Source organism: Onychostoma macrolepis, chromosome 01, assembly GCF_012432095.1.
Source record: "Onychostoma macrolepis isolate SWU-2019 chromosome 01, ASM1243209v1, whole genome shotgun sequence".
In the NCBI taxonomy this organism is placed as follows: domain Eukaryota; kingdom Metazoa; phylum Chordata; class Actinopteri; order Cypriniformes; family Cyprinidae; genus Onychostoma; species Onychostoma macrolepis.
In genome coordinates, this window is record NC_081155.1 from 16058089 (window position 1) to 16079946 (window position 21858).

Consider the following 21858-nt stretch of genomic DNA (forward strand, 5'->3'; position numbering starts at 1 on the left):
AGAAAACTCTTTTAATATCTTCGTGGAGACAGCATGGCAACATTAAGGCGTTCCGCCTGAACTTTGTGGTTTACAACTGGATCGCCACCGTGCAATGACAGTCCTGATTAAAAATTAAAAAAACTCTAAAGGCATGGCAAAATTACTTACGTTGACAAAACATGAATAAACATATTGCAAAAATATTCATACAAACACATATATGCACATACACAGACACACACTTAATAAAGATATCCGTTCTCGCTGTCACTGTAAATAAGCTGCTCGAGCTTGTCATTGCAGCGCTTTGATGACTTGCCTGGCACTTCGCGCTTCCTACCCCAGCGAGCGCATATCTTGCCCCGTATGAGTTGAGCTGTACAGTGAGGGGGGACACGTGATCTCATCTGATCCCGTCGATTTTGTTATAGGGTGGAGGGTCTGGGTTTTGTGTACATAAGGTCGTGTGCTCGCTTCTCTCTCTCTCTCTCTCTCTCTCTCTCTCTCTCGTACTCCAAGTGCCACCGCTCCGCCTCCTCTTTTCGCAACATTGACGCAATGTATAAATGCTGGAACAAAAGGACAACTTCCTTGAAGCTTGGCGTAATTGCAATAATAGAGATAGAGAAGGGCTTCCGTGACATACTGATGGGTCCGGCATTCTACCGGAATATCTTTCCCACCGCTTCATTGGCTCGACGTACGCGTAAAATGGATTTGCACTTTCCCAGGTTATTCCAAGCCTGAAGTAAGTATCATAAACCAGCCTTTTCTTTTCCATATCCAATCTCTCCAGCTCCGCTCGCGCTCCCCTGCTTCATAAGAGGAAATACGACGGAGCGAAGCTTTGTTGTTGAGTTGCCATTCAAAGCGCGTTTTCTCGCGTATTGGCTGTGCGATTTAAATGTTTGAGGACGAAAGTTGCCGTGTTGTTTACGGTTCATTATCGAGCTTATCTCAAATTCATATAAGCGGAGGTGGTAAACAACCACAGTCGCACAGTTATTATTAGGTCTGAAAAGAAAGGCGGTAGTTTTTTGAATGAATGTTTATTTGTGTTTCTTGAAGGGTTTCAACAAAAGGCGATGGATGCGCTCTAGCTCGCGGGGAGATTGAAGTAGAAGTCACCTAATGTCAATGATACTTTCCACGATTAATTTCGTGCAATCGCAAAGAAGGTTGAATAGCATATCAAAAGAGCGGCTCGAGCGCGTATAGGCTACATACTACATCGAGCACAAAAAAAAGCTGTAGTGAAAGCCAAGCAGTGAAGTGCCGGGTTTTATTATGTTCAACTACACTGAAGCTGCATTCCGCTTCCATTCCGCCGCTCCAAAATTATACGAGGATGTGTTGTGTGTCTCAAAACCAATATATTCTCACATGTTGCTCGTTCTCACTGCTGAGTATGAACAGGCGCGTTTTATTTTTCGCGACCAAACGGTGCCTGCGCTATTGCTGTTAATGCCGATCCGATACTTTGCGAACAAAGGACCGGGGGAGAATTTCGTGAGGTGGAGGACGACAGTAAAAGAACGGGTAGACTGTTTACAATAATAACAGGATAGTCGTGACGTCGAGTGATAGACAGCGCTCTCAGCCAGAGGAGAAACTTCTGAGGCATCAACAACATTCTAAATTTGGACAGGGGTTACATCATCGAAGTTAAAGCTGCTGGGGGGCGGGACTTCCGGTTGGATTTGAGTTCGTACCGCTGAAGCGGCTGCTCATTCTGTTGTGTCTTTGTATCTGTCCGTCGCTGCAAAGTCGACTCCCTTTTTTTTCACTGCCACAAGCAGAGTAATGCTTAACATTTTGACCACTTGCTCTGCTGGACGTGTGAAAATGTTTCGATGTGCTCGTAACGTTAAATGGCTTATAGTACTAACGGCGTGGATGTATTGTGTGGACCAAACTCACCACATTCAAATGATCAAAACGTTACCGTAACCAAAGCCAACTTAAAAGAAGTAATTAACTCATATATTATGACTTAAGCTATCCAAAGAGGTCGTTTGCATTGTTCTGTGCATTATCTCTGTCAAAACGTGTGGTTTTGTGCTGGTGCTCTTCATAAAATCCCATAATGATAGATAGTGGTATGCCATATATTAGACAGGGTTGATGAAATACCATGTAATGACTTGCTACAAAGTCAAGACAGTTCACCATCACATGAAATGACTACATATAATCACTGAATGAATATTATTCTTATATCATAATAAATACATGATGTTAAATTTACTGAAATTGTATTGCCATTTCACCCCATTGCATGGTATAAATAGCATACATTTATCTTGGTGCAAAATTTTCCAGGCTATAATGCCAGAAACAAAATTTCATATAAAGTGTGCTCGTGCGAAATGACTTGTTTGCTCTGTTAACAGGTTCTGTGAGGTGATGTCAGATCTTATAGGAAAAACCTGACCTTTTTTAACCTATTTTATGTTCATACTTTGAGTGATTTCTATATTCTACAAAGCATTTCATTGGAATTTTTTTTTTTTTTTTTTTATATTGTAAAGCCGTACGATCAGTGACTATACACTTTAAGATCTCTCCTGCTTTGAGTCACTAATAAATGAAGTTAAACCAAACAAACCAGCATGAGTCAGTGGCTGTGTCTTGTTAGGCCGGCCCACTTAACAGGGGTCGAAGGTTGCTGTTGTATTCTCAGACTTGACTTGCAGGCATCTATTGGCTTTTGATGGATGTTGTTACTTAAGTGTGTAGGCTCTGGCCTCTGTAAAAGTGGGGGCTGTCCCCTCACACGCTCCCACCCCCTCCCTCATACTAAAGAGATCACAGGGGTGCAGCTGCTTCAGACAGCTTTGGGGTGGGGTGGGGGTCCGAGACCCTTCAATGAGAGAACAAAACCCTTTCATAAACACACACACTCAAGTTCACCCCTTACAACTGCCCCTATTTTCACACCCCTACAAAAAAAAAGGTTTGAAAAGTGGAGGGTGCAAGAGTGCCCTGGGTGCACAGCACACTTATTTGTCCTTATTAGAACACAGCTAATTACTTAAATGTTAGGATCATGAATTCCAATAAACTAATAAATTCATTCTTTTCTGTATTTTTTCTGCATTATGTGGCTTGACTTGTGACTAATTTCTTTCAAATTTATCAGAAATATTACACATGAATGAGTAAGCCAACAGGTCAAGGGTTTAATGCAATGCAAGAGTCAGAATAATCAGATACTGCATACAACAAAACACAAAATTTATAGTTTCAGTGATCCAGCAATTGTAGTCTGCCACAACCTACTTTGCTGACTCAGCAAATTTTCAGCTTAATTTTTTTCTTTTACTCTGGTGTCCTCTTCAACTCCATCAAATTGCTAATTGCAAAACAAAACCACACGTGTTTAAAGAGAAGACAGATATATGCTTCTCACGCCAACAGGAAACTCAAAGAACAAGTTAATCAAATTAAAATTCTGTATTTTTTCATCGAGTGTATATTGAATGTAATTTGCAGCCCTGCAGTGTGTCTGTTTCAAGAGTTGTTTAGGGTGAAATATAAAGGCAGAAAGTTTCATTTGATTCAGCAATTCAAGCTATGAATAGAGAGTGTGTTAAAGTTCTGTAGCAACCTCTTGTTTGTCACACTTGCATTATGAGGTGATACACAAGCTACGACAAGAGTCCTGAATTCAGAAATGAGTCAGTAATGATGTAGCTTGCTGTATAAAAAAGGGCCTTAAATATATGGCTGCATTTATTGTTGGTATGTTTTCCAAGTGAAAAAGCTCTATGTATGTACAGTATAAGGGATTTTAAAATTGTGAATTTGGTATTCATATATACTTCCAAAAGCATCACGCTTCATATATTTGACTGTAAGTCATGCTGTATTAGCTCAGCGTCTTTTAATATAGCTAAATACACAGCCCCGTAATATTTATATGCAATCTAACAATAACAAAGTTGAGGTCCGTGATAAGGTTGATTTTTGACATCTATTATACAACTGTAAAATATGGATTATTAATATATTCAGATCATAAAACAAGCTTTTGTGAAACTTCAGATAAAACATGTAGCTATCAGTACACATCTATTGGCAGCAAGGTGCCATAGGTGTAATGTATATTCAGCCGGCTTATTAGAGCCTTTATGCTGCTGCATATGAATGTTAGTTAGTAATAAATCACCCAAACTACAAGAAATGGGGTAACTCTCCTGCTGCTATCCTCTACTACAGAGTATCTGCGAGTGGATAAGTGGGCAGCATTAAGATTTGGGCGTTCAAGTGTGTCACAAAGCAGTTGCCGAGGAAAAACCAGGTCATATCTCCCTCTCTTTCTGAGCAGAATGGATATTTTACAACACCACTGAGACTGAACTATCAGTTTGCATAGGGCGTATACAGAAGAACACCTTACATAAGTTTTTCTATAGGGAGCTGGCAGGGAAGTAGTCGATGAAATAGCTTAAATGACAAGCATTAGATAGCCAAGGGCTACTTTTTATTTTGCGAGGCTTCTTATGTCCTTATCTGCCCGATTTGGGTGCTTCCCCTCAATTGGCGGAGGCACACAGGATTCTTCCCCTCTAAACACACGCACGTCTTTAAACGTGCAGTTTCACAGAATAAAAAAGATTGTTTCGCGTCGCTTCGACGGTGATGAAAAAAAAAAGTTCCTTCCAGTAAAATCTCTCTATCTCCCACCTTCAAAACCGCTCTCCAAGTCCATGTTCCCGGCATGCACATGCGAGCTGGGGGCGGCTCTTACCGATTTGAATGAGGAGAGTCACTTTAGGCGCCATTTTCGAGTAAGCGGCGATAGCATCAACACTGAGCTCGCGCGCAGAGAGGGACAGCGCGCGCGACGCTTCGTCTTAAAAAATAACACTTATTATCTGAATGCGGGGAAAACGGCACGATCGGACCGCGTTTAGAGAGTAAAATCGCCTGCGATCTAGTGTCGACGAGCACAGAAGTGACCAATACGAGCCGATTGTGGAGCCGAAGGAGAAAAGGGGGCTATCGCTCAGCTGCGTATGTGGAAAACCTGCGATTTTTAAAAAATAATATCTAAAAATAACGCTCGATGCGGGGAAAAATATAGAAAAATTCTGGAAAATACCAAAGGGTCTTATGATTGGGATTCAGCGCGGCGGTGGTGGAGATTGTGTCATTTTGGTGTTTTTTCACGTCGCTTTTTGAGCGGGAGTAACGGACGAGCCGCTGGCGCAGATATACACGCAGTTCAGTCCGAGTCTGTGATGCATCAGACTCTGAACTCAGATTATAGAGGAGACATCAGCCTTTTTTGCCGGTAAGATGTTTGAAACGGTTTATTCTTCGAGCTTGACATAAAAAAAGGTGACTTTGTTTGTAATTTATGTTTTTTATAAGACCACGTTGTCGTGAAACTGTCTTGAAGCGCCTTGTTTTTAAGGGTAAATACTTTGCGCCATTTTATAAGTCCAAGCACGGAAGCCTATGTTGATTACAAAAAGTTATTTGTTATTTTTTATTATTATTATTATTGTGACCTGAAGCTGTCATAATGTAACGCTCTTGATTGAGACGTCACATTGTAATATGTTACAACTAGATTGAATGGACAACTGTGTTCATGTAGATTTGATAAAATTTGACACGATGAGGTAGAGTCTTGTGCTGACTTGCGTTACTACTTGGATATTAAAAAATACGTCAAGTGTCGTTGTGTTAAGTTGGAATAATAGTAAAATTGAGCGGTTTTTGTGCATCTAGAGCTGGGAGGGCATAGGACGCATTTGTTCTGCTGGAGAAAGGGAGATCATTCTTGCTTTTTAGCTTTTCTTGGAAATGTGATTTGGAGTTCAGCATTATGGTTGCAAGCAGGGCAGTTTCGCCTTGTTATGCAATTTGGTGAATTTACGCACGAGTTTTGCTGATATTATTCACAAAATAAAGAAAAACCTTTATTCTGTCCTGACCTTCAATAAATATCTGTATTTTTAAGGCAATTACTTGCTGCGTTTGTTATTAGTTTTCAGTAGCACCACTTACCATTTTTTTTCTTCAGCTTCTCTGATGGCCGTGTTTCCATTTTTGAAACAATAAATAACTTTTTGTGTGGTTTTTGTACTCAACTGGATGGAAAAGTAAGCCTTGAACTACTGTGGGGGTGGAATTGAAAATGCAGGCCTATTGAGAAAAAGCCTATGTCAGTTGCAGAATTGCTGAGGTGTGTGTTCCTCATCTCACATTCAGTCTGTGTGTGTATTGGGTGTCTCATGGAGGGCGTGCCGCACCTGGAGATTCAAATGAGCCAAAATTATGCTCCCTTTTTTCCTGCATTGTTTATAATATTGGTAATTCTTGATACAGTTATGGCATAGGCAAACAAGTCATCATACTAACAAATTTAACCTAAAGTATACAAGAGATGATTGTTTTGAATACATTTTTTAAGTCACACAGGCCTTTACCAAAAATGCTACTGGCATTTTTGTTCCACAGCTTGCTTTCTGTAGCCGTTTTTTAACCAAATGGCTATAGACACTTTTGTCAAATGTGCAATAATATAGTGTAAGCTGTCCACTCACTCTGTAACTATTTTTGAGGCCAAGTGTGACTTTAATCAGAGTCAGAGTTGATATTTCTTTGTTTATCGCACTACATTGTGTCAGAAGGACAATATTGTTGCCTTGAATGACTTTCGAGTGGATTTTTCTTCACTCACTGCAATGTATTGCAATTTACATTAAATATTGTAAAGCATTAATATTTCTTAAAAGTTTTAAAAAGAAACTTTGACCATTTAAGCAGTTATCATTTTTTTTGTAAAGCAGTATTAATATATCAATGTTTTAATGTAGGCCTAGTCATTCCACTGTGCAGTGTAAGTGCTCGATCACCTATCACAAACACATTTTTGAGAAGAAGAAAAATAGGCCTAAATAAAAAGTGGGCAGAAATCATGAGAATTCCTTATATCTCTTAGTATCTGCACATAATTATATAATTATGATTACTATGTCAAAACTTTATAATTATAGTATATTTTTGCAGTGGATTTATTGTAAAACCAGTAATAGTTACTAATTAAAGTTGGCTACTTACGTATTCAACACACTGTACACACGCATTCACTCAAAACTTCATTTCACTAAAAATGAACCTAGAAATTACAGTTGAACATAATCTTCTAATATAAAGTGATAGTAATATTTTAACATTGTAATGCGGTTTCCAGTCAGCTAGAAAAAGTATATCAGGAATGTATAAAACAGATATTGTCATGGCGACATGCCTCAGTTACTGCTTGTCCAGCCACAACAACAACAACTATTCTTTCACAACTGAATACTGAGCCTGTATGAATCCACCCAGTCTCTTCATTCACGTCCTAGACAAACAAACAAATACGAGTAATTATTTATGAATAAAAACAAACAAAAAAAAAATTATAACTTACACATTTTGCACAGATATTTCATTGTCACAATTATAGCTTGTCGGGTGAGGGTTAAAAATCTTTTTGTCCCCCCCTTTTTGTGTGTGTGTGCGCGCACGAGTGTATTTATAATTTCAGTGTGTAATTGTGGTCATGAGGTGATCCCTCAGTGGTCTATTGTGAACGAGCAGAGGCTGGACATTGACGATGACCCACTTAAACCACTTTACATTGAGTTTGTCTTTAGGTTAGGACTAAAGGTTACAGCATTATACAGGGCTTGTGTTTCTTTGATAGGATCCACTCAAGACGTTGGCTGATGTGAGTTGAAGTACGACGGATAATGACAAAAGCATGCCAACAAGGCCTACATGAATGCACATTCTCAGACAGCCACTCAATTTGAAATAGTAATATGTTTAGTTTTATTTTTACAAGCGGAACAGAGTTTAGGACAGTTTCATATTTAATTAGATAATTTACAGACATTATATAATAAGGTATTCAATAATTAGAGGTGACCTCTCAAAAGAAAAAAAAATACATTCTACACAATCTCTTTAGCACCTTTGAAATCCTGATTTTAATTTTGCATTCACTAGTAGAACAATTCCTCAAGGCCAAAGATTGTATTTGATATTATTATGTCATTTTATTAAGAGCAAGTTGTTACATTTTATTAGCATTATATTTTGTAAAAAAAAATCATCTACCCTGTCAAGGTCCAGCTGCTTTATTTTCACCCAGTTGCTACAAAGAAGAAATTCTCCAAATTTGCTCTAACCTTTGATCTTAGTGAGCGTTTGCTTGTTTTCTCGTGTCTCTGTGACCGTGACATATTAGTCACAATCATGATACTTCATAATGACTTGTACTAGTTCATTATGAGTATTGCAAGAGTCTTTTTCACAATTATAACACAATTGTAACCTCTTGGCCCAAATCCAAATATATATATATATATATATATATATATATATATATATATATATATTATAGTAGTAGTAGTGTGTGTCATGTACATCGAAGACCACTGATTCTTTTGGTCCCTGTCATATGCCTAGTGTTTAATGCCATTTTTGTCTTATGTTAATGGTTATGTAATATTGCAATTGACTCAGACCCCATCCCACACTATATGAAAAACTCTGTAGGTGCAGGGACTGTGAATTATCTTTATGATTTTTCTCTAATCATTATTTGTTCCTCTTAATTTGGATGCTTTGCAAATATATATATGTAAAAAATGTGGAATAGCTTTGTCTACTGGCTTCCACTCGAATGGAGGTAAATATTTCCTTTAGTTTTTTTTAAAACCTTAAAATTAAAATAAAATAAAATTATGCCCTATGTCTTACACATCAAATATAATTTAGTATACTGTATGAGAGAAAATAATTTTGTTGTTTTTGTGCTACACATGAATTGAGGCGCTATCACCAGTTATATTGTTCATGTTGATTCTGATAGGTTTTTGTGGAGTTTCACAGTGTGTAATACTTTGGTTTTTAAATGCCATATTGACTTCAAAGGGATCACATTTTCATTGTTTTTAGTAGCTGCAGCTCCTGTAGATAATATAATTCTAGCAAATTTTTATATCAATGTCTCTTTGCTTTAAACATGCCTGTAAACATTGTATAGTGACTCTTTGAAGTAAATGCGATAGCAGAACTGGTCCCAAAATGAGTTTGAGGTTTCTGTTGTCCCCCCCCCCCCTCTTTGTGTTAGCTCATTTCAACGTGCCTCTTGCCACAAAGTTAAAGAAGGGCCTCTAGGATTCAAATAAGTTGGTTGATGTAGTTTCAAGTAGTAGCTTGAAGGGAAAATAAGAAGAGGCTGTGTTATTATCATGAAACCTGAATGTCAGTAACATTTGGGGCGGGGGCTTTTGATTTCATAACTTCACTTGCTAGTAAACCGATCGGTATGAAACATGATTTTTGGGCCTAACTCAGATCTCAGTTTTGCTTGTGTGTGTGTGTGTGTGTTTGTTTGCCCAGCAAGATCAGAGGACTCTCGATTCTTGGTGGGTGTGTATCTGTGTGTGTCCTTTTGTAAATGATCATTTAGATGCGAAACACAGAAATGAAAATCTTGATCTGAGTGTCAATTACAAAGCTATCTGCTAAGAGGAACACAGCGCCAGTCGAGCTCTCTGATGCCAAACAGCAGAGCTCTTCATTGTAAGCTCTTCTTAGTACTACATGTGCTGCCAGGGGCTGCCCCTATCTGACGTTACCAAGGCAAATGCACTTGTTATGGGGACTGGTGCTGTTGTCAAGGTATTAGGCCAGTGCAACCCCCCCCCCCCACTCTCAGTTAAAGTGCTTGATGTGTTTTTGCGACGTTAGTTCATACAATATGAAATAACTTGTATATCACAATAGTACTGTGAGGTTTCATGTACAAAGGCAATATATTAATCTGAAGCATGTAAGCACACTTTTTAAAGAAATACAAATGAACCTAATAAACAAAATACAGTGGTGCTAATTAAAAATTAGAAATGCAGTGTCTTTTAAGACTGACCAAAAAATAAAATAGTAACATCTTATAAATTGTGTGTTTAAATGTAAATTGTGGAATAAAAATATTTAGTTCATAAATATAGCATCCCCGTTTTGATATTTACAGTGTAGCTCCAAGTTTCCAGTTCTTTGTTTTAAAATGTATTAACAAATATTTTTTATTTACACTCTTTATGTAATTATGAATTATTTTGCATTAAATATTAGATTTTCTAGTATATCAAGTCTAGATGTTTTCGAGAGTACACCAATTGTGCACAAAGATCAAAAATAGTTGTTGATAGTGTGTAGAGTGGGATTAAAAATGTCAGATTTGTTTTCTTCAGTTCCAGGATTGTTTTATTGTGTCCCATTGGGCAGATCTTGTGTGTATAAATGTGCTTTTACACACACTTGTGTGCTCTCGTGCCCCCTTTGCTTGTTACTCTTGTAAAAGCAAGTGAAATTGTGGGAGCAGCTTCCCCTTTCTGTGGTAGGAAGTGAATGTTTCTCTGCTAACTTCTGGCATACGAAGTTACAGGGAACAACACATCTAGCTGCCGTCTCATAAAAATACACTAATCACCAGAGTGTGTCATTTTGGTTAGCAAATAAACTATTTTGTTTGAGTATGCTTTTTGTTTTATTTAGGTACATATGTACACTGCAGTGTAACATTCAATGCATATAACTTGAATATATAAATAACTTAATTATTCTGATGGGCTTCTATGTTGTTGAATTCATCGTCCCATGGTTTTATTATCATATAATATCCAGTCGCTGTGAGTCAGTAAATACTGAGACAATACTTTTAATGAAAATCATCAGTGGGTTTTATGGCTTTATGAATTTGCTGTTAGCATAGTACTCAATAGTAAGTTACAATTTAAAAAATGAATAATGATTTTAAAATTATTTGTTGGTGTAAATTCATTTTTAGTTTGTTGCTGGGTAATTATGCTGAAATGATGACTCATCTTTTTTTGTAACATTGCTATCCTGTAAAAGTTAATTTATTCAAAGTGTGCCCTTAAAGTTAAGTATTAGTACTACTACTTAGAATTACATTTATATTGTGGGCATTATTAAAACTTACTTTGTGTTGTTTGTCCTTTTGTTTTTTGTCTTTTGTATGGACAAGTGTGTTGTTGTTTTTACTACTTAATACAACACTTTTCTAAATTTAAAAGTAATTAAACTTTATTTTTTTAATGTCACACATTTTGTAATCTTTAGAAAACACCCCTTCGTAGGTTTGGTACAGTTGTTATTTGTTGGGGATGGGTTTCCTTTCCCCCCACACACACACAGTCACAGTCACAAACCATGACACATAAGGATTAATCTTCAAACAAGATTATGCAGTATTCATTTAAATATTTCGCAAAATGTACAAGCACAAGATAATTACACCTGTCCAATAAAAAAAAACAAAAAAACACTGCATGCTATGGGATGGAATATTTTTTTTTTGTACCTGTAATTATGTTAAGAAACATAACAGCCAGAATTTGTGCTTCATAATTATCCCTTTATTTTTGTTTTCTCCAGGAAAGGAATGTAGAGCACACGGCATGACACTGAGCTGTGACACAGTCAAGTAACTGTAAGTACACCACTAGTTGAACCATTTTAACTATATTGGTTATAAGAAGCATGGTTTAGTTGAATTATTTTCTGAAATGCATAAAATACCAGGAAGTGTATAGAAAAACAAAAAACTTTTTTTTTTCTTCCTATATCCTCATGAAGTGCCTAACAAAGAGAAAACAAGAAAGTGAAAGGCATACAGACAAAGCAAACAACATAAGTAAATATTATAATGTGGGAGGTTACAGGCTTTTGTCAGGGAGCACTATTTTTTTTTTTTTTCTCCCAGAAGTCCATGGGGCTCTTTTCATCAACTGTAATTTTACACTTATAGACAGCAGATGCTTCACTGTCCTCTTACTTGTTACACCAAAAGTTTATTGTCAGTATTGGATCACCTGGTACAATAGCACATGTGTGTTTACTGGATGGAATAGAAACCTGGGGGTTTACAAAAACAACTAACATCAGAAATAGAACATGATAAATATTGAAAGTTAGTCATGCATGAAATTATTGTTATTATTAGCCCGGTTATTTTGCACTTTGCACACGTCATGTAAATTATTTCTTACACACCCGCATAAGAGTCATTTCAAATATAGTTTTGGGCTCAACCGTATGAAAGCTTCGTCTTACTCATATGGTTCTTTAAAAATTCACGGCTTGACTGATTTGAATTACCTACATGAATCTGCTCGCAAATCTTATATACTGAATATGAAAATAATAGAAAAATACAATTCAATTAGACAACTTGCATAAATACACTCAGAACGTACTCAGATCGTATGTTTTAACAGTTGCTGGTTTTCTGAAGTTACCTGCTTTTGTCAAATTTCTCTAAATGAAGGTTTGGATACAGTGAACTTTTCAACCACAGTGCACACTTACCTGGTAATAGTGATTTCATCAGTGAGAGGCAGGCAGGTTGTGTAAGAACAGTGTGAATATCATGTTTTTCTCAGAACAGGTACCAAATTACCAGAACTGACCATAGAGTTAAGAGTATGCAAATAGATTTTGAGTACTGTGTACTTCTCCAGAAAAATCCACTCATCACTGTAGAATAGAAATGTGCTGTTAAAAATAGAAAGTTAAAAAAAAAAATAGTTGAGTATAAGGAGCAGCAATGTAACATTTATATAACATTTCTGAAAATACACATTTTATATCTTTAAAAACAGAGATGCTCACTTAATTTTTGCATTTGTCAACTTTTAAAAATGGAAAACAATGCATTTGACCTTGAAACTAGATATTGGCAGCTGGCAGTTTTTTTTCTGGTTCCCATTTAAAACAAAAACAAAAGAATTATCTTTACTTGACTCCTAAAACGTTCTAAAATAGATACACTTTCACTTTTTTTCATACATGGTTATGTTAGTGATCCATGTCCTGCTGCATTTTGCAAACCAAACGTGAGAAATAACAGTTAACAAAGCCTCAGGAAGTCTCACGTTTTAATCAAAACTAACACTTGGTAATTTATCTCTATTCTTGATTTTAGATTCTAATGTCCTGAGCAAGCCTTTTTATTTTTTGTCTTCGAAGTCATTTTGACATAATTTGATTACAGCATGTAGCCATATTGACACTTATTACTCATTGTCTTTTTATTGATCCTGTGTTTTCAGGTTGCGAAACGCGGAGCGTGTCTGTGCGGCGGTGTGGGCGCGCGTGCGCTCGGCGCGGGGCCTGTCGGTACTGTAGCAGCACAGAATGGTTTGTGAGTTATAACGGGGGTGCAGGCCGTACTGTGCTGCGGCAAGAACGACAGGACAGACGCGCACTTCACATTCAAACGGGTGCAAAGACAGCAGCAGCAGCAGCAAGACTACGTGTGCCGGCGAGTCTCCTGAACTTGGCCGTGTGACTGCCTGGCTGTAGCAGCACGTAAATATTGGAGTCAAAGCACTAGCGAATCCTCCAGTATTGACCGTGCTGCTGGAGTTAGGCGGGCCGTTTACCGTCTGCGGGGGCCTCTGTGCGTCGGGATCCCTCATCAGGAAAGCACAAGAAGATTAACGACTGACTAATAACATACTGTGCACATGCCGGTGTTCTGAACGCTTTTATTCTGAAAACGGGTGACAAGGAATTTGATAAAACATCAAAAAAGCTTTATAATTATGTAATTGCAGTTTGAATGAGTCAGATGTTTCTCTAAAAGTGCTTGGAGCTCGTTGATACAATTTATGTACGTGAAAAAATGCAATAAAGGAAAATAAAATTAATAAAACATTCAAATCACAACGATTGCATCAAGGCAAATTAATTGTACAGAGTCGCGTTGCGCGCGAATTCTGCAGTTTGTGTCAAATACATAAATCTGCCACATTTCTTACAGCAAGTTCTAATAAAAATATATACACTATAATGTGCAGTTCCTTTTGCCTATCATGGAAGAAGCATATCATTATATAAAAAAACTGAAAACCGTTATAAAATGTATCGTGTTACAGTGTTAAGCATCATCACCTTCCATCTTTATTTTCACATTTTGAATTACGCAGCATCGCCATCTTCTGGGAAACTTTAAATGGTTTTAAGTTTTCAGATCGCCCCCCGTTTCTTTTAAGTTGAGATTTAGGGAAGGGGTGCTGACAGAATCACTTCGTAGATCGGCCCCTTTTGGTACTTTGCGCTGTTTGTTTTGATTCTCGCGTTTCTTTCCCTCTGCAAGGGTCGTTAATATCAAGTCTATTTACACTCCCTCTGTTGAAACGCTCGGTTTTCTCCTCAGGCGATACTGAGGAAACCATCCTTCAAAATCGTGTCCACCATCAGGCCAAGATTAAGAAAAGTTTGCGTTCATCTGGATCAATTGTACAAATATATGACAAATAAGCGAATGAAAGATTATACAAATGCGAATCTATATAAAACTTTAAGAGTACTTCAACCCGAAAGTAGACCCTGTTGTCTCGAGGGATACGAATGACCAAAAATCACAGAGACTAACCTAAATTTTAGCTCAAATTTCATTGACTTGGTTTAGAAGTGACTATGAACTCCAATATCTAGCCACACCAAGATGCGCTTGTTTGAATTTACCTGAACCTTTATTTAAACGATAGAAGTCAAGGAAGGACATAAAGGCGACGACTCGTATTTTGGGTCGTTCAGTACAAGCAGATTTTCTTGCCTTAAAATAATTTATTAAAAGAAACCTTGATTATCTTGGATGACGAAGCGCAGCTCCGGGACCTCACATTTATGATGGCAGTTGTTCCTGCTTCCCAAAACAGGAATATGACAGTAGCCTAAATGTGGTTGAACTCCGCCTCAGAATAACTTGCATTTAAAAAAAAAAAAAATACACGTTTATGTGCAACTGACCATCAACTAATTTAAGTTGAGCATTCACTCAATATCCGCTTAACACTTTCACAGTGAATATCTGTCCGTAGAAAGTTAAAACAGACCTCATAGTATTAGTAGGCTATTTATGTACTCGGACAACACTTAATAATTACTAAAACTGCTCAAAGAAGAGCACTGATTGTCCTTAATGGATATTGATTGTATTAAAGATGCATAATAAATATAAATATATATAAACACACTTTTTAGATTCTCAGTGGTAGGATGCCATACAGCTGATTTCGTTCGTAAAAACCAACGGTGTCCTTACAAGGAAAAAAAGTGATTGGTGTGGAGCTATGCACTTTAAATCTTACTGTTCTAGGTAAAACATAGGCTACATCAAACGTAAATCTATAAAATCATTTTATTTTGTGTCATTTTGATTGGTCACTTCGATTATGTAACAGACCCTTTTTTTGAATATCGAGAAACTTTGGTTTAAACAGGTTTGGCACCACTGATATTGTTGGATTTGTTGTCTTCCACAGAATCTGAATGTAAATGGATTAATTTTAATAAACTATAGTCGAAACGAGGTGCCCTGAGTCCTTTGATGTCATATCCACCTCTATTGTATATTGTATTACGTAATAAAAAGCAGGTACGTATGAAATCAATGATATTGTCGCATGACAGACATATTAGCGAACCGATAAAAACGAGGGAAAATAGGGCAGAAACCACGTCAGTTTCTTTTGCTCTTACGTCACTCCCTTCTCATGTCACTGAGGTTATTCTTTCTCTAGACTGAACTAGAGCTTCAATACTGTACTTGATATGAATTCGCTCTCAACACTTTCTGAAGCGGAAATTCATAATGCACCCCAAAGGGCTGCACAACTTCTTTTTTTCTTCTCTTTCTGAATAAGCTATTCTTGGCAGGTAAGGCGAGATCATACCCGGTAATTTCCACAGAAACATCGTTTGGCGTGTCACAGCTAGCAGCGCGCAGGTTTATGGTGAAATCTGATTGGGCAGTTCTGAAAATAACGGTTTTGTTATCATTCAAATGGCTAAAGGCGAGCAGATAAGTGCGCTCGTGATCATCATCTCGTCGCTGTTTGTAAACTTGTTTATGCCACACTGCGAAAGCAAACAGACCTTTCCATATAACATCACCTGCATCTCAAAATCACAACATTGGTGAATCCGGTAAAGTTAGTATAAGTCTGTACCCTATACAAAAAGTAGTAATTAAAACGCTCTCTCGCCATTACAAGATAGCGACAATGTATGAATTATTAAACTGGCTTAAGTTAAATCAGAAAATATATATTTTTAAAAAAGGTCGACATGAAGACCATGATGAAACACTGTGCCTACTTTACCTTCTTTTGGTCCATTTACCTCGACATCTGCTTACTAGTCACCCCAAAGGACAAGAAGGTGATGTCAGTCAAAATAAATGTTTTTTACAATAATGCAATAATCCTATGAAAAGTGGGGATGTTGGGTAAAACAGTTCCACCGCATAACTGCGAACACATCACGCGCTCTTTTATTGGATAGAAACCGCGCGCGCCAGTTACTAGGGTACTCAGAAAACGCAATCATGGCGCTTGTTGCTGTGCAGATTTCCACACTAGCGAACTTCAAAAACAACAAACAAAAGTTAATATCGAAGTTACGCATTACAAGTAACAAATAGGCGTCTTGAAAAATGTTTATTTAAACTTGTCTTTGATGTGAGGGCGAGAAAATATATGAACAGAAGTAAAGATGTATTTTCGTTTTTGAAAGTAGTTGGTCAGATATAGATCCCCCCTTACTTTGAGCGGTGAGGTTGTTGCTATGCAAAACTTCACAGCTGTAACCGAGTGGCACAGAGCAGGTTAAAAGCTTTTAAGGTCACATCGATCCTGATCCCTCAGATTTGCGCTCTGTCTCGCTCATTCTGCACGATCGCGCGCACATATCCAAACTTGTACACATTATGCCATAAAGTCTATCCAGTAGTCTATAGTGTCAAACTTTCTTCCTGTTACCTGTACGGTCTGATAGTTGACGAATTGCTGTAAAAATGTTGTCTCCCAAAGACACCAAGGCCAAAATGACCTGACGATTAAGTGGCATTATGTTTGGTGTGGTAATAATTCGGTTGTCAGTCTTATAAATTTAAAGCGATAGTTCACCCTGAAATTAAAATTTTGTCATCATTTACTCACCCCTCGTGTCGTTCCAAACCTGTATGAGTTTTTTCTTCTGCTGATCACATAAGAAGATAATTTGAAGAATGTTGGTAACCAAAAAGTTGACGGTAACTTTTGTGTTCAAAAGCTGTATAAAATGCATACAGGTTTGGAACAACTTGAAGGTGAGTAAATGATGACAGAATTAAGTTTAACATTAAGGGATAATTCGTCCGATGTGATCATTTATTAATTCTTATACCAAACTCGTATGACTTTCTTCCACGTCACACAAGAGTAAGTCACAGTCTTGTTATCATTCACTTTAGTGTGAAAAAGATGCAGTGAAAGTGAACGGTGTGTGATGCTTGTCAGCCCCTAACATTCTGCATTGTGTTCCACGGAAGAAAGAAAGTCATACCGGCTTGTATGAGAGTGAGTAAAAGACAGGATTTTAATTTTTGGCTGTTATCCCTTAATAACAGTCCGTCTTTTGGTCACTAGAGGTCACCATTGAGCTATCCTGGAAATAATATAAAAAAAATTAAAAATAAAAACCGAGAGGAACCTTCCACGTCATATCCTGTTAGCTTAGCATGTAGGGAGAATAAAAATGACCTCTGATGATTTGTAGCATTAATACCATCGCACAACTACATAGAACGTAACTACATTATTTAACATTAAGGTCATTATTGTGAGAGAAATACCGTTATGGCGGCGTTTGCTTCGTGTTGTTTTGGCTGTTGTGGAGACAATAACAGGAGCCACGTAACACTGAAGGAAATGCCCACTGTTCAGCTGGACACTCATCACATGGGTAAGTGTTGCGATCTGACATTTCAGACACATTATATTTACGGAAAAGAGTTTGAGAATGACGATATGATAAACAAAGCTGTCCTTCTTCAAAAATAAGTGCCTTTGTCGCCATACGGTGAAGTGTTATGAACATTTCACTGCTGACAGACTTGGCATAACAGTGTATTTACAGTTCTTTGAGTTTGACATCTGTAATGACTTGTATATAATTCAATGGGTTGAGGGAAGGTGACTTGATAAACAATAGTAAAATGACAAAAAATGTATAGCATATAGGTTTAATCAAAAAGAAGAGCACAATTTCAGAACGACATGAAGTAGAAAAACAAAACGGTAGTAAAATATTTTGTTCTCCGTTGTGCAGTTAATTAAGTATGTGAAAAATTGATTATTTCCCCATGATATATCAGGTACTGATGTTGTCATTGTAAAGAGTGGAAGACGCATATGTGGAACTGGTGGTTGCATTGCAAACGCCCCTCTCCATCAAAACAAGAGCTACTTTGAGTTCAAGATTCAGTCCACAGGTAAGACGTGACGTGATGTGTACAAGCATTTACATGTAAGTTAGACAAATTAGTCAACGGTTTGTTTTAGTCATTTGGTGTGACTGCTGTGAACTTTGGCCTTTGCAGGTGTCTGGGGAGTGGGAGTGGCAACACAGAAAGCAAATCTGAACCAGATCCCTATGGGTAGAGACCCACACAGCCTTGTGCTCCGGCAAGATGGCACCGTGTACCACAACAATGAAGAAAAGAACCGATTACCTGCAAACAGCTTACCGCAGGAAGGAGACATCATGGTGAGTCTTGGCGGCATCGAATTAATGTGGGATTTGTTGGTAAATAAATCTATTTGTGTGTGCTTGGTAAAGGGAGAAGCATTCCATTTTGGACTGAGATTCCATGTGGGATTTGCTGCCTATAATAACAAGGGTTCTTAACTGTATTATTACAGACTCATTAAATACTGGAGTTTCGTTGTGAACTTCATTTTGGTGTACCACCTGACTAATTTCATGCTGAGTTTACTGGGTTATCTGTAAGATGGAAACCTCTTAGCACTAACATGTATGCTGACAGGAGCTATAAGGGTTTTCTTGAAAGCGGTGGTTCATTTTCATTGTAATAGCTTCATGTATCTAATTTTCTTTTTTCTTTTTTTTTGTTTGTGTAGGGTGTTACGTATGACCATGTGGAGCTGAATTTGTACCTGAATGGGAAGAATATGAACTGTCCAGCATCAGGCATTAGAGGAACTGTTTATCCTGTAGTTTATGGTAAGTATTTTGGGGTATTATTTAATTTTTTTTAAATAACGAATTTACTAATCACTAACATCTTTGGTTGCCAGTGCAGTTGAGATGAGAATTGATGTGTTACTTAGTAACAATTACAAAATAGCTTTTTCCCCCTCCTGTTACCCTGTAATTAGTGATTAACTGCATAGAGATGACAATCATATTGTTTTAATGTTCTTTGATTCCAGTATTGCATGGTATTTATATCTCTGTCTTATTCTACTGTTATATTTATTTATTTATTTATTTTTATGAATTTGTACACTTCTGCTCTTTTTTAATTCATTATTTTTTGATTAATTAAATTGTAGGGGAAATAATTTTTTGTATAAAAGGGTTGAGTTAGGTTATTATATAAAGTCTTCAAACAGACAACATTATTTTCTTAAATGATTTAATTACCTAAGAATTACCTTAAAAAATTAGTATTTCGAAACTTTTTTCAGAATTCTTGCATTTTTAAATAAAATTTGTTAAATAACACATCTAAGCTTGTATGCCTTCGTCTTGTCCCTCACAGTTGACGATAGTGCAATATTGGATTGCCAGTTCAGTGACTTCTACCATCCTCCACCGCAAGGCTACCAGAAGATTCTGTTTGAGCAACAGATCTTCTAAAGTTCATGATGTGCTGTATATACACTAAAGAAATGTACTCCACAGCCAGGAATTGAAGTGCTATGGTTATTGTCTGAACTCTTGACGATTGTGTGGCTCAGCCTACTGAAAGGAGTTGAAATAATGTCATCTGTGATTTTGACTCGTGTAAAACTGACACATATCTGGCCATTTCTACTCAGTTTAAAAAGTCATCCTATGTCTTTCAGATGAACTCTGTTATATCATCTGCGCGTTAATGATCTGTGCACTGATCTCAAAATGTTTATTCAGAACATGCATCTTTAATTTACACTTCATCAAACACCGTACACTTACTGATGTACAGTATTAACAGTGCTGATATGAACATATGGATTTGTTTAATGGCTGGTTTGAAGACAAAAACGGGTAATAATGGAGTCACATATTACAGCTGACAATCATGACTTTATACTTTATGCATTTCAAGAGAACAAAGTGATGCTGACCTGAAATGCTGATCCTGATTCAAAATACTGTCAAAGCTCTTTTTGATTTCATTGTTGTCTGTCTGATGTATGACCTGCAGCTGCACGCACCATATACATCATGATTACTTGGATTTATACAAGCTCTACAAAAATACATATATTTAAATTTCATGGAGTTTATATTTGGTTGTATTTTCCGTATTATGTTGCTGTTGATATACATTGTTTTATTGCAGTTTAGTGTAACTAATATATTAAACATGAGAGATACAATAGAATAAGAAATGTAAAGGTTATTTACCTTAAATATTTAATAATTTGACCTGAAAAAAATATCTGATTGTCTGTGTACTCTAATTATGAATTGTTGCAACTGATCACAAAACTGTTTTTAATAAATGAGTATTGAATATATGATGTTATTTTTGTATGTTCTAATCTGACAGATAATATTTGTGTCTTGTGTCTTTAGTAATAAATATTTTGCTTTTGTCATTTGTTCAAAAAGACTTTGTATTTACCTCACCATTATTTAAGACTTAAACATGTTTCTGTTATTAAAATGTGAATTTCTACTTAACGACTGTCAAGAGCTAGAGCGCACTGTACTGCGCACTGACGTACCTTTACGTACGTTTCTGGCGTACGTATCCTGTCAGCTGAGCAAACTTGCGCAATCTTTAGTCTACGCACAATGACGCAACTCTACAGAACGGGTCCAATGAAACGCCTCGCCTTAACTCCACTAATGTGTCACTGCAGAATCACTGCACCTTTTATCATGATATTTTACCTAGAACCCCATAATGAAATGGCGTAAAACTGTAGTATGCATCCATAAGACCTGTTACTCGTCAAAAAGATAATATTACAGTCCCAACAGCTCCACACTACCCCTGTTTTACGTCCATACACCATCATCTACTCCCCCCGTAGTCATGGAAAGCCCGACTCGTTTCCGCGATTCGGACCTTTCCCAAGATGAACCAGTTCAAAAACAAACCAGCAATTTTTTTTTTTAACTCATCACGGTCACTAACGTTCATCATTAGCATATTACCTGTCTAAAAATAGTTCAAATAAATCAATACGTAAATGCATATGTTATTTGATCCAAAATATGGATTTTTATTCAGAAGTATTACTAAGCAATTTCACGTATCCCGTTCAATTTGTTGCATGTTTGATTCAGCTCAAAAGTGCACAAAGTAATTTAGAAGTTGATTTGCATATACAATAATCAAAACTACAATTCACTTGGCTGATTTTTGTGTGTTTTAATAAAAATAACATCTAAATAATAAAATAAAATAAAATGTTTGTATGAAATAAAACGTTCGTATGCGTGGTGAGTTTATATCTCAGAATTGTGAGAAACAAATGTTAGAATTGTGAGAAAAAAATGCCATTTCGAGATATTAACTCGTAATTTCGAGATATTAACAATTATGACTTCACTCGCAATTGCGTTTATATCTCAGAGTTCTGAGAAAAAAAATTCAGAATTGCGAGTTTGTATCACGCAATTATGAGAAAAAAATTCAGAATTGTGAGAAAAAGTCATTTTGAGATATTAATTCACAATTCTGTGAAAAAAGTCAGAATTGCGAGTTTGTATCATGCAATTATGAGAAAAAAATTCAGAATTGCGAGTTTGTATCACGCAATTATG

The 21858-nt window shown here is 36.8% G+C and overlaps 1 protein-coding gene across 2 annotated transcripts; it reads left to right on the forward strand.

Moving 5' to 3' along the window:
- The first annotated feature begins 596 nt into the window (after positions 1–596).
- Positions 597–20681, forward strand: spryd7a (SPRY domain containing 7a). Of its 2 annotated transcripts, none has more exons than XM_058791676.1 (7): positions 597–730; positions 11458–11512; positions 13134–17814; positions 18227–18343; positions 18452–18618; positions 18993–19095; positions 19637–20681. In XM_058791676.1, exons 3-7 carry the CDS (start codon positions 17709–17711, stop codon positions 19732–19734), a joined length of 591 nt encoding a protein of 196 aa, XP_058647659.1. In that variant the 5' UTR covers positions 597–730; positions 11458–11512; positions 13134–17708; the 3' UTR covers positions 19735–20681. The 2 variants fall into 2 exon arrangements, with proteins under 2 accessions (XP_058647659.1, XP_058647666.1); XM_058791683.1 differs by lacking the exon at positions 597–730 and adding an exon at positions 4787–5281.
- The last annotated feature ends 1177 nt before the right edge of the window (positions 20682–21858 follow it).